Here is a 13,434-nt window from a genome sequence, read left to right as displayed (position 1 = left end):
ATCGGTATTTAGGGGCGGGGTGGGGTAGGGCGCCTGGGTGCCTCAGTTGGTTAAGCGTTGGACTCTTGATCTCAGCTCAGGTCTTGATCTCAAGAGTTGTGAGTTCAAGCGCTTTGTTGGGCTCCACGCTGGGCGTGGAGCCTACTTAAGAAAAAAAAAAAAAAAGAAAGAAACAAGATTTGGGCCCAAGCTTAACTAGGTAAAATGATGAAATGATCTCAGATGTGGAGATTGGTTCAGGAATATGCCTCGTCTATTTTTAAACTGAAAATGTGAGGTGAGGGGGAAAGTGTGACCAAGTAGTGTTCTGTGTTTTTTAATTTGCTTTGGGAATAGTATAATAAATTTGTCATTTTCTAAATCTGGATTCTTCATGGCCTATTTTAAATCCTGGGTTGGCTCCTGACAGGCCAATTCTCAACAGGACCCTGGGTTGACTCCCCTCCTGTCTAGTCCTGGTATGGACAGGAAAAACAACCTTATTTTAATAGCAGCTTCCATTAATTTTTAAAGTAAGTCAACTGTGAGAATTCTCATTTTCTCAAACAAAATTTTTGTACTTGGATCCTGTGTATTAGTCTGGTTGTGTATGAGTCCGTTAAATGGGGATGGTAAATGGGTTTTAAGCACCTTATTCTTGGCCTGCTGTTTTTACTATAGAAACCAGGAGAGACCCTTCAACCACCCTAGATTTTGTTTAAAATGCCTTTTAAAAAGTGCCTGTCCCGGATGGGTCACGCGTCACCTCCAGATCCTTGAGACCTCCACGTTCCTTTGGACATGGGAAGCCTGGAAGTGTGACCAGCCCCATGGCTGAAGACCACACTACCCCAGGTCCTGCCTTTCATCGGGGGCCATCAGGCTCTCCAGGAGCGCCAGCATCAAAGCCGGAGGTGTTCAGTGCTCCTGATTGGGAGGGATCTGAATGCACAGTTCCCTCAGGTGCTGGTTGATATGCTTGATGGTGGAATGAAAGCCAAATAAAGGAACAAGAGATCCTGTTGATTACCTGTTTTCAGTGCTGTTCCTTGGGGCCCTTCTGTATCTAGGGAAAATTTGTGAAGACTATGGTTTCACCTGAGTAGAAGACACAGCGCCTATTTCCTATTAACTCTGGGGCCCACGGACTGTTGGCTTCAGGCAAGGGGGTCTGTGCCCCTAAGAGCCTTTTGGAGCAAGGTGATGCCCCCTGGCCTCAAACTTTCTCACTGGGCCATCATGTCCTCTCCCGCTGGAGGTGGGTGATAGGGCCACTGTGGCTCTTTCTTCATTGCTCTGGACAGTCCCCTGCCTCTCCACTGAGTGGCCAAGATTGGGAACTAGAAGGGACCCTAGTGGTAATAACTGGCTTCCTCCTCCTCTTACAGGTGGGGAAACTGAGACTGGGACTCAGATTCAGTGACTTGCCTACCATTGGCAACTTGTCAGTCCCGACTGCAGCTTGCTGGTGAGGCAGTGGGGTGGGATGGACAAGCGGTAGAAGGGACTTGAAATTGAGTCTCAGTTCAACAAGAAAGAGTCCCAGGGGAAGAAGGACAGCTTCTGCAGCACAGCACACAGGGCTCCCCGGGCTCATTAAGTTGCTGGGGACTTTGCAGTATCCGGAGGATTTCACAGTCCTGCGTCTTTGGTACACGGTGCAGGGACTGGTCTGGTAAAAGCTGTGGGATAAGACTGCCCTCTAGTGGGCTTGTGAAGCCATTGGTCCAGCTGCTTTCACATCTCCTTAGGTTCGGTGTTGCCTTCTTATGCTGCCTCCCCGTAGTGATTATTTCCTCAGTAGGAATGCCTTCAATTCAAATGTTATTCTTTGTCACGCATTCTGGCTCATAGAGTTGATCTCTGAACACCAGCCATTATTTGCCCATCTTGTAGGAGGTTTGGCGTTTTATTTTGTTGTTGTTGTTTCTCCCCCACCTTAGAGGTATCTTACTTCTCTAATAAAATTCACGTTCCTAAAAGCAAGGGTTATGTCTTATGTCTTGTGCTTCCACAGCTTTCATCCTGTTGTCTGCTTAGCTGGACATGAAATTAGAAGGTTCGCTGGGATAGAAAAGAATCCTCCCTCAAAACAGAATCCCACCACTTTACATTTGTTCCTAAAACATCCTCATCTCAGCTCTCTGATCCAGAGTTCCCCAAGTGGTTGAATCATCTGAATCCCTCAGAAAACTTCCAGAACTCCGTTTCCTGGGCCTTCCTCCAGCCCTGCTGAATCAGTCTCTGTGGTTTGAGCCAGGAAATCTGCTTTACAAACTTCCCAAGTGGTTTTTGATGTGTAGCCAGGTTTGTCAGCCAACTGCTCTAAATCCCCATTTACAATTTTTTTTTCATAGCTGACAGCATCTCCAAAGGTTTTCAGCTTATGTCAGTTATTAAAATTGACCATTTTGAGATTCCTTTGGAAATATTTGGTGTGCTGTTCTAACTGCAGTCCTGGCTGACATGGGAAGGAAGAAGGACCACAAGAGAAGGACCAAAGGCATTTACTTGGGTTGCCAGGGGCTCTGTGTTCACAGCAGAAAATACTGAAACCAATACCTTCGTGCTGACTGGGCAGGTCGTTGATGTGTTTTTAATGTTTGGCCGGACAGGGAGACAGAGGTTAATTGAGTACCCAGTTCCTAATTTTCACCTATTCTGACTCGTCTGGTTCTCAGATTAGCCGTACAATGTAGGCGGCATTGTCCCTTTTCTTACAGATGGGAAAGTTGAGGCTTCGGGAAGTTAGTAACTTGCCCAGAGTCCTGGAAGTTGATGACTGTCAGATTCTGCATTCGAATACAGGTCTGATTTCCAAGGCCAGCTTTGGCAAGGTAAGAGGACCAAGAGTGCCAACCTGTTCTTTTTAACTCTGCCAGGCCAAGCGGGCGGTGCAGCGGGGAGCTACTGCGGTCATCTTTGATGTGTCGGAAAACCCAGAAGCTATTGACCAGGTAAACCGCGTGGGGCACGCGGCGTGGCCATCCCCCCGACAGAAGCACTGTTAGTTAGCTGGGCTCGTCACAGGGGCATCCCCCTCGCCTTGGGGCTCGGCACTTGTCTGCTGACGCTAGAAACCCATGTTTAGACATCATTCCTACTCCGAGGCAAGGGTATTGAGTAGGCGTGAAGAGCCAGGAAGTTGGTGGTTGGGGGGCATCTTCAAAGACCCTTCTGGGCCTTCAGCCTGCCCAGTCCGTCCTAAAACAAGCATCATTCTCCGCCTTGTCCTTCAGAAGCTCCAAGGCTATAACGCTTGAGGACTTTGAGGATTTTCAAATGGCATTTGCTGTTCTTTTCCTTCAGCCTCTCTCCGCCTCTCTTGCTTCTTAAAGCAAGAGCATCTTTTAACCAGAACCGTCTTTTCTTCCTCAGCTAAACCAGGGCTCAGAAGACCCGCTCAAGAGGCCAGTGGTGTACGTGAAGGGTGCAGATGCCATCAAGCTGATGAACATTGTCAACAAGCAGAAAGTAGCTCGAGCGAGGATTCAGCACCGCCCCCCTCGAGTGAGCCTCGACGGGCACCCTCTCTGCTGCTCCCTGTGCCTTTATTCCCTTTGGGCTTTGGGCTTTTGTTCCTGTCTTCTTTCTGTGTCAAATGCTGATACAGCCTAGGTTCCTACAGTTTAGATCAGACGTAAGGCTGGAGGCGAAGGAGAAATGTTACCCATGTTTCTTTATTTTTTAAAGATTTTATTTATTTATTTGAGAGAGAGAGAGTGTGCACGAATGGGGGGGTGGGGCTCAGAGGGAGAGAGAGAGTCTCAAGCAGACTCCACACTGAGCGCAGAGCCTGATGCGGAGCTCGATCTCACTATCCTGAGATCATGACCTGAGCCAAAATCAAGAGCCAGACGTTTGACTGAGCCAGCCAGGCAACCCCCACCTGTGTTCCTTTAGAGAGGATTCGAAAAGACCTTCCAGAAATAGATGATTTTGTGCTAAAGCGTCTCTAGTGTCTTCCACCCGGCATTCCCTCTTGGTAGCCTCCTGTCCTTCTTTCTCTTCTGTCCTGCCTCCCTCTGAAAGGCTGAGGAGGATTGAAGGAAGGAGTACCCGGCTTCCTGTGTCCCCCTCCTTCCATATGTCCCAGACTAGAGAAAAAGGCCTGTACTTTCTTTTTCCCGGAGGGTAAATTGCATTATTGAAAACCCCTAACTTAGTGCTCGCTTCAGCAGCCCACGTACTGAAAACCCCTAACTTATATTTGAATCTGGAACACTTAGCTTTCAACTAGGATTGAAGTTTATGCCTTGCAGGTGGTTGATGAAGGCTTCTCTTGAGCGTGTCAAAGGGACACTGCTGGCCATTGACTCTTAACTGGCATCTTCTGCCCAAACCTCAGGCTGAAGGTTCTGGGAACCTGGGGCAGGTTTTATATATATATGTGGTTTATTTCCATATCACAAATATTCACATATAGGATGATTCTTTTGCACGCACAAAATATCTAGATACCCGCAGCATTCTATTAGCAAAACTCTATTCTTCTTGGCTAACTGCATGTCCTAGATGAGATGGCTTCAAGATTTTTGGAGGCAGTGTGTCCTGAGGAAAAGATAAGAACTCAAAGTAGAAGGGATTTGCAGAAGAACTGCCTTTGCTGGCTTCTTTTTAAAGGAAAAAAGAGCGCTTTGGTAAATGTGACTCATTGTAGTGGAAGCTGATATTTGTGGAAGCAGCATACAATTTTCTGAGTTGTTGTACACCATTAATTATATGGTTAGTAATCACTGTTCCCTCAAAACATGACACTCACTCCTTTGTCCCATAAATATGATATTTGTGTTTATTTGGATGGGCCTCTCATGCCGGTTACAGCGAACTTTGCGCTCTTCCATGGGGAGCTAGGCGTTCTGACGCGTGTGCTCTTGGCCGAGAGGAGGCCCGGCTGAGACTGCAGCAGGCCTCCCCCTAGCCACACCGTGGGGGGCTGCCTGGGCCCGGAGAGCACAGCACGTGTGCAGGTTAGCAGAAGCCCAGGTGTTGCCTGCAGACGAGGGGAGAGACACACCCGAGTTGCCCCAACCTTATCCCAACCCGTGTGCCGATCCCCAGGCTGAAGAGACCTGTGACTCATCGTGTCTGTGTTCTGTTCCAGCAACCCACTGAGTACTTCGACATGGGGATTTTCCTGGCGTTCTTCGTCGTCGTCTCCTTGGTCTGCCTCATCCTCCTTGTCAAAATCAAGCTGAAGCAGCGACGCAGTCAGGTAATACCTCGGAGCTGCCCACCAGCGCAGGTGCCCCGCCGCCTGTCCCTCGTGGAAACCAGGGTGGGGGCCCGAGCTCCACAGCCTGGTCCTGGTGACCTGGGCGCGGCAGAGATGGAGGAAAATGAGAGCAAAGCTTATCACCCTATGTCTTCTCTGTTCCAAAAGGGCCAGAACCACAAAGGCCGAGCACTGGGAGGGCTTCCAGCTAGGGGGTTTTCTCACAAAATGCCTCAGCGTTCACGCGGAGCCCTAGAGCCTTGCTCCTCAGATATGACCCGGGCAGTATCCCCTGGGAGCTTGGTAGAAATGCAGACCCTCAAGCCATACTCCAGACCTGCTGAGCCGGAAGCTGCATCTTCCAAGCTGTCTGGACGATTCCCAGTAAACAGAGTAGCCCCTTTCGTGCCCCAGTGGCACATCACCGTGCTCGTAGGAGGGCAGGTTTGGGGGCAGAAGTTGATGGCGGGGGTAGGTGGGAATCTAGACGTGCCCCGTGTAGCGTGACCTCGCAGGAGACACAGTGGACGCCGACAGGCAATCTGTCGGGAGGATCGCCCACTGCTCGCCAAGTGAGTGGCCATCACCAGCCCAACAGAGCAGTGGCTGCGTTTGGCCAGCACCCGGGCGCGTTGTCTCATTTGCCCTCGGAACTTTCTTCAGGGTAAAGAGGAGGAACCCGAGGGCGCCTGGGTGGCTCAGTTGGTTAAGCGACTGCCTTCGGCTCAGGTCATGATCCTGGAGTCCCGGGATTGAGTCCCGCATCGGGCTCCCTGCTCGGCGGGGAGTCTGCTTCTCCCTCTCCCCGTTTGTGTTCCCTCTCTCGCTGTGTCTTTCTCTGTCAAATAAATAAATAAAATCTTTAAAAAAAAAAAAAAGAGGAGGAACCCGAGGCATCGAGCAGGCCAGTAACTCAGGGTCTTGCAGAGTCCGACCAACTAATTGAAGGCGACCTCTGCTGGGACTGCCACTTGGGAGAAGCCTGGGTCCAGGCCGATGACCCTCAGGAGTCTGGAAAACCTATGCCGCGGCAGTCTGAGTGTCGAGTGCTCTCAGAAGCCTGTTCTGGTCCGATAGAGGACGAGCGCTGTGGCCGTCCCCGTGGCTCTAGGGGTGACTCCCAGTTAGTACGTCCCGGGCCCTAACCCGGACCACATTCCGCCACACAGAATTCCATGAACAGGCTGGCTATCCAGGCTCTACAGAAGATGGAAACCAGGAAGTTCAACTCCAAGAGCAAGGGGCGCCGGGAGGGGAGTTGTGGGGCGCTGGACACGCTCAGCAGCAGCTCCACGTCCGACTGCGCCATCTGCCTGGAGAAGTACATCGACGGGGAGGTATGGACAGACGCAGGGCCCGTCCTGGCTGGGGAGGAGGTGGACAGGTCAGCGGAGGTGCCCACGACCTGGAAGGACGGGGCCCCAGGTCTCACGGGGGTGGCCGGGGACATCCTAACTGCTGCTCGCCCTGAGAAGTAGTGGCCTCAACACGGAGACACTCTCTCCAGGGGGCCCACCTCTACCCACGTCATTTCAGAAGTTGATCAGGAGTATATGGTAGGCCAGAAAAGGTCTGGTGTTGAGAACATTGACACTTACTGACTTAACTTTAGAATCACTCTTCTGAAAACGGACGCTTGACTCGAAGCAAACCTCTTCTGCAAAGCCGCGTGGCACGCTGGGTGTTTTTACTTAGGAGACAGGGGATGTGATGGCCCCCCTTTTTCTTCTAGCTTTTTATCCTGAAAATGTCAGACCTTCAGGAAAGCTGCAGCAGTCAAAAGTGAATGACGTGTCATTCGCCCGCACATCACCCTTTGCTAACATCGTGCCGCGTTTGCGCAGTCTCCTCGCAGACAGAGGCGTGCATACACACACGTTTTGGGGAGTGGGGAGCAAACCACTCAAGAATCAGTTGCAGGCATGCGATGCCCCTTTAATGAAAGCGCTCCACTCCCGTGTAGACTATGGGGTGAAAATGAGTTTTTGCAGAGGCCTTTAAATTAAGAGAGTCTTGAATGGTCTTTAGGTGCAGACTGCCTGTATTCCAGTCCTGGCCCAGGCAGGTTCTAGCTTTGTGATCTCGGGCAAGTGACTTCATTCTCTGTGCCTACGCTTGGGACATGGGCCCAAGACTGACATGCGCTTCAGGTGATCACGAAGGTTACACAAGAAAATACAGGTAGAACTCTCCCCCGGTCAGGAACAACGTTAGGTATTAGTCTGAGCATTACTGTATTGAGCTGGTCAGAGAATGGAAAAACAGAGGAACACTAGCACACTTGGTCGGGGGAGGGAGGGCGCTTTGGCTCAGGAACTCCAGAGGTGGTTGTGCCTCAGAAAACTCCATCACCTCCTCTCTACATAGGCTGCTGTGTTATAAACGATGTTCCCTCAGGTGAGTATTCACGATCAAGCAAAGGAGAGGACGGGAGAGCTTTTTTTTCCAAGTCCCGGGCATCTTCCTTTCTACTCATCCCCAGGTGGAAGGCCTGGAGGGAGCCACCATCCCAGAGATACATAAGGTCTTGGGGGGTACCTAGCCTCGTCTGCGCACGCCCGGGGCTGCGGAAGCTCTCGGCTTTGGTCTTCCCTTGTGTGTGGCATGAATGTGAATGCCTTCCTCTGGCAACAAGAAAGGAGCCAGCTTCTGTGTGCTTCCTTCCTGGACGCCGAGGACTGTGGCTTGGGGCTTCTCCCTAGAAGCCACACGTGGGTGCTGACTCAGGGAATTGTGTCCACCTGTAGCTAGAGACCGGGAGGCGGGTGAGGAGGAAGCCGCTGGTACCGGCATGCTGAACAGGGTTTCTCAGGCCATGCTGGGCTCCTCAGGAAGAAGCGCGTTTGGGGCTGGAGGCAGGACTGCTCTCCGCCTGGGCCCCGCCTTCAGGCTGTGTGTCATCTCTCCCTTCCCAGGAGCTGCGGGTTATCCCCTGTACTCACCGCTTTCACAGGAAGTGCGTGGACCCCTGGCTGCTGCAGCACCACACCTGCCCCCACTGTCGCCACAACATCATAGGTAATTGTCCCCTGCATCCGTTGTTGCGGCAGAGTCGCTGTCCCTGCCGAGTGCCTAGCGGGTGTGTGGGACATGCTACAGACTGGTGAGCGAGCGTTGCCCTCCAGACCTGGAGGTGTGGGGGGCCCTGGGTTTTGGAGTTCACCCGGCCTGCAGAGTCGCCCCGAGGTCACATTCTGGCTTTCCCAAGAACCGGCGTCCTGACCGTGAGCAAGGCAGCCGGCCTCTGCAGGCCTGAGGCCCACAGTCGCTTCGGCAGGAACGAGCGTGATGACGCTCCGGTGCCCAGCACCGCGGGGTCGTTCCCACGCCCCAAGAGACCAGCGCCAGGTGGCGGGGCTGTGGTGTTGCTCCGGCGGCCCGGTCCTACCGGATGAGGGGGCCGGGCTGCAGGCCGCACCCCAGAGAGCTGTTTTCCCGGGAGGGAAAGTGCCTTTCATCTTGGTGTCCTTGTTGCTGGCTGCAGGCTCCCTTGGCGTCTTTGTCAGGCCGAGCCCAGGGGAGGCGGGACATGGGCCCTTACAGGTGTGGCTGCCCCCGCAGCCGGAGGGGTGGCTCAGCCTCTGCGGGGTGGCCAGGTCTGGTGACGGCCTAGCAAGGGCCCGAGTCCTGAGACGGGGCACGTGGGCCGTGACCGAGCCCGCCGCTTCGCTCTCTGCCCTCGGTTACCCCTCCGGCCCGCAGCACTAGCGTCCTCAGCCGCGCTCACTTTGTCGCCCCGCCTCTCCCCAGAGCAAAAGGGAAACCCGAGCGCCGTGTGCGTGGAGACCAGCAGCCTCGCGCGCAGCCGGCAGCAGAGGGTGATCTTGCCAGTGCACTACCCCGGCCGCGTGCACAGGACCAACGCCGTCCCGGCCTACCCTACCCGCACGAGCATGGACTCCCACGGGAACCCCGTCACCCTGCTGACCGTGGACCGGCACGGGGAGCAGGGCCTCTATTCCCCGCAGACCCCCAGCTACATCCGCGGCTACCCGCCCCTCCACCTGGACCCCGCCCTGGCCCCTCACCGCTGCGGCCTGGAGCACCGGGCCTACTCCCCAGCCCACCCCTTCCGCAGGCCCAAGTTCAGCGGCCGCAGCTTCTCCAAGGCAGCTTGCTTCTCCCAGTACGAGACCATGTACCAGCACTACTACTTCCGGGGCCTCAGCTACCCGGAGCCCGAGGGCCAGGCCCCGGCCAGCCTCGCTCCCAGGGGCCCGGCGCGTGCCTTTCCCGCGAGCGGCGGCGGGGGCGGCGGGGGCGGCGGCGGCGGCGGCGGCGGGGGCGGCCTGCTCTTCCCCACCGTGGTGCACGTGGCCCCGCCGTCGCGCCTGGAGAGCGGCAGCACGTCGAGCTTCAGCTGCTACCACGGCCACCGCTCGGCGTGCAGCGGCTACCTGGCCGACTGCCCGGGCAGCGACAGCAGCAGCAGCTCCGGCCAGTGCCACTGCTCCTCCAGCGACTCCGTGCTGGACTGCACCGAGGTCAGCAACCAGGGCGTGTACGGGAGCTGCTCCACCTTCCGCAGCTCCCTCAGCAGCGACTACGACCCCTTCATCTACCGCAGCCGGAGCCCCTGTCGCGCCAGCGAGGTGGGGGGCGCGGGCGGCTCCACCCGGGGGCCGCCCGAGGAGCTCCCGGCGGCCCACAGTCAAGGTGCTGGGCGGGGAGAGCCCTGGCCCGCGCCTGCCTCGCCCTCGGGGGACCAGCTGTCCACCTGCAGCCTGGACATGAACTACAGCAGCAGCTCCTCCCTGGAGCACAGGGGGCCCGCTAGCTCTACCTCAGAAGTGGGGCTCGAGGCTTCTCCCGGGGCTGCCCCAGACCTCAGGAGGACCTGGAAGGGGGCCCGCGAGGGGCTGTCGTGTGCCTGCTGCTGCGAGCCCCAGCCCTCCACACTGGAGCCCAGCGTCGCAGTGGCGGGGGGCAGCACGTCGTTCCTGGGCCCCACGGGCGGGGAGGCGCAGCCGGGGAGCGCCCAGGGCCTGCACGGCCTTCACCCAGACCGTTTGCCCAGGACAGAAGGGGTGAAGCGCGAGGGCCTGCCCTGCTGCTTCTATGAAGAGAAGCAGGTGGCCCGTGCCGGCGGAGGGGGCAGTGGCTGCTACGCCGAGGACTGCTCGGTGAGTGTGCAGTACACGCTCACCCAGGAGCCCCCGCCCGGCTGCCCCCCGGGGGCCCGGGACCTGAGCCGGCGCATCCCCATCATTCCGGAGGATGTGGACTGTGACTTGGGCCTGCCCTCGGACTGCCAAGGGACCCATGGCCTCGGGCCCTGGGGTGGGACACTGGGCCCGGATGCCCTGCGGCCCCACCGAGGCCTAGGAGCGAGCCAGGAAGAAGAGCCGGTTCTTTGCTGCCAGGCCAGGGCTCCGCTCCCGCCCGGCTGCCCTCCGGAGGGTGCAGAGGCCGCTGGGGCCAGTTTTCCCGGGGCCCCCCAGGACACTCAGGAGTCCAGCGCCCCCGCCACTGAGGCTGCAGGTGAGAGCAGGAGAGCACAGTAGGCCAGAGTCGGGGTCCTCCTCTTTCTGCAGGTGGTTTTCTCAGTGACTTCCTCTGTGCCCCTGACTTTAAAAATGCCATCTGCACCTGATGACTTCCAAAGCGTTAGTCCCCACCCCGGCCCTGCTCTGCGTTCCACTGCAGCGCTCTCAGATTCCTCCTTCTGCGTGCTGTCCTCCCCACCTTCCTCCAGGCTCCCCACCCAGGTGCTCGGGCTCAAACCCGGCACTCTCCTGGAGCCCGCCGCGCCCTCCATACTCCAGTCTGCTGGGCTTCTCATCCTGCCTGTGAGGACCACGTGGGCTTGTTTTTTGCCCCTCGTCCAGAAAATCGAATCCCCAGAAAAGTGAAACTTAGCAAAGGACGTGCAGAATCCAAGTCCAGAATTTTCATTCCATTCAGGAAAACCTCATCAAGTTGCTATAAAGTTTCCAAACGTTTTGTGTCAGTAATAAACACTCCAGAACCTTTGACACATTCCACTTCCAGAGTATATCCCTAATTTATCTTCCCTGCATCCCCACCTGCTGTCTCCTCAGGCAGGCCCGTTCCCTCTCTCCACGGCCAAGGCAGTGGCCTTCTGGTCTGCACAGGAGCCACGAGGGGCTTTTTTGAAATATATGTCTTTACACTGGAAAACCCTTCAGTGACTTGCCACTATCTCTAAATTTTAAAAATATAAACCCCTCACCTCATTCTGTATGATCGGCCCCCTGCCTTCCCCTCGGACCACCTCCTGCTTCACTCACCTCCTTGCCACTTGAGCCTTCTGTGGCCTCTGCCCTGTTCCCCCAACAAGCCAAGTTCTTCCCAGCTTCCAGACTTCTCTGCCGCTTCTCCAGCTCTCCGCTGAAATCCCGCCCTCCAGCCCTGCCCCAGGTCACTATCACAGCCTCTCTTCCCTTCCCAGGCTATGGCAGGCTGAGGCTACTTGGTTCTGAGGTCTGTGGGCTCTGGGAAGGGATCTTCTTCTCTGTTCTTCCCAGTGTCTACAGCAGTACCTGATGCTCATCTTCAGATGTTGTATTTTCCTGCTACCTAAGGGCTTCCAGAAGTCTCTGTGCCTCCAGATGAGGGAGGCTGCCTGGCTGGGAGGCACTCGTGCCCCCAGCACAGCATGAGGATCTCTCAGCAAAGGAGCTTTGCTTCAGCCCTTTGCCCTATACACGGTCCGTCTGGTGGTGTGAGCTGTCACTCCCTGAGAGCCTGGAACACCGGGGATGGGCACCCAAGTCCCCTGCCTGGACCCTGTGTGTTGCCAGTTCTGTCCCCTTGATGATTTGTCTCTCTCTCTAGGACAGAGATCTCCCCCAGCAGACGGCGGCACGGGAGCCTGAGCTCAGAAGGAATCTTCCGTGGAAATGGGGACTGTATGGAGACTCCCAAGCTCTGACTTCCTTCAGAAAAAAAAAAGATTTTTTTTTTTTAGCTTTGACAAACACACAAAAGTGGTAATAAAGCGAGCCCTCCTTCTCAACCCAAAATGTGAGCCGCCTGTGGCAAACTGCCCCCACCCCTCCATTAACAAACCAACAGACAAAATTCTCTGAGTCTTTTGCCTCTTTTGATAACATGGTATATTCTGTTTTGTAAAGTGTGTGTGCTTGGGGTTCTGAGGTGTGTGGGATTGAGTTCTGTGCTTTGTTTTTTAAGATATTATATGTAAATGTAAAAAGTTATTTAAATATATATTTTAAAGAACCCTAGCCGCCAACTTTTGCTGAAAAAAAAAAAAAAATCACTGCTGCATTAATTGAACCACATCATGTGTAGATACTGTTGTCTCCCTGGAGGGAGCTCAGGCCTTTGAAAAGCTCAGGGCTACACCTGCCTTAGAAAATGAACCAGAAACTTGAAGTAAAGCTAGTTGATATGGGTACAAACTCTGAGGAACAATGCAATGCTGCCTCTTTCTTTCTTGTGGCAAATCCCAACGTACAAAGTTTCGGGTCTTCTCAGAAGCCGTACCTCTCCAGCCCACCCGTGTGGGCAGCTGACGGGAACAGCTAGGGATAGGGCGGAAGGTCTGCAGCTCTGAGGAGCTGGGACAAGCCATCGCTACGCAAGCCCCAGGGTGACAGGGACGATTCAGCCCAGTGTTCCTCAGTCTGTTCCTTCGGGTCATCGTCTTGGGTAAAAGGACAGAGTTCACAATCCTGAAGTCGGGCTTCCTACCACTGGCTGCAGAAATGGTTTGAAGGGGTGTGTGGGGACAGACACCCAGGAGGAATGTAGTTTTGCGGCCTTAGTGTCTGGGGGGTGGAAAGTGCTCTCAGTAACCCAGAGAAGGGACAGAGGGCGCTAGAGCGTGCCTGTGCCCATGGGTCCGTGTGGGCGCAGCCGGTGTCCTTGGGCTGCCTTCCTGGGGACCCCGCAGGGTCAGCACCGAGCTCCGTCTGAATGATACATGTCCCATCCCATTTCCCTCTGGAAGCACCGCTTCAGGGTTATTCAGCCCTCTGCCTCATGGCTGAAGTTGCTCATCTCGCCTGCAAATGTCTACTATCCTTTCTACCTAATGCACTATTACGTATTGATTCTCCATGAGACAGAGAAAGAGACTATCAGATAGTTTAGCCCCAAAGGGTAGGCTTTTGTATATTTTTCCAGCCTTTTGCTGTTCTTGTTTCCAAGAGGGAGGGAGAGTTTTAAAACCCAAACCATTTTTTAAAAAGATGTTTCCATTGTAAAAGGGAGAATCTATTTAAAGCTATTTCAGATCAGGGATTGTCACCCTT

General features: G+C 54.9%; 1 protein-coding gene across 1 annotated transcript in view; it reads left to right on the top strand.

Annotated features, from left to right (window-relative positions):
* Positions 1-12,373, top strand: part of ZNRF3 (zinc and ring finger 3) — a 125,633-nt gene extending 113,260 nt beyond the window's left edge. The window contains exons 3-9 of the mRNA XM_081801876.1: positions 2,862-2,936; positions 3,358-3,489; positions 5,084-5,194; positions 6,364-6,531; positions 8,110-8,212; positions 8,945-10,675; positions 11,993-12,373. Coding sequence (XP_081658002.1) covers positions 2,862-2,936; positions 3,358-3,489; positions 5,084-5,194; positions 6,364-6,531; positions 8,110-8,212; positions 8,945-10,675; positions 11,993-12,033 — 2,361 coding nt within the window. The 3' untranslated portion in view covers positions 12,034-12,373. The remainder of the gene's footprint in view (positions 1-2,861; positions 2,937-3,357; positions 3,490-5,083; positions 5,195-6,363; positions 6,532-8,109; positions 8,213-8,944; positions 10,676-11,992) is intronic.
* The last annotated feature ends 1,061 nt before the right edge of the window (positions 12,374-13,434 follow it).

This window comes from Leptonychotes weddellii, chromosome 13, assembly GCF_054177405.1.
Source record: "Leptonychotes weddellii isolate Sample4059 chromosome 13, ASM5417740v2, whole genome shotgun sequence".
Taxonomy (NCBI): Eukaryota; Metazoa; Chordata; class Mammalia; order Carnivora; family Phocidae; genus Leptonychotes; species Leptonychotes weddellii.
This window is presented reverse-complemented; position numbering and strand designations above follow the sequence as displayed.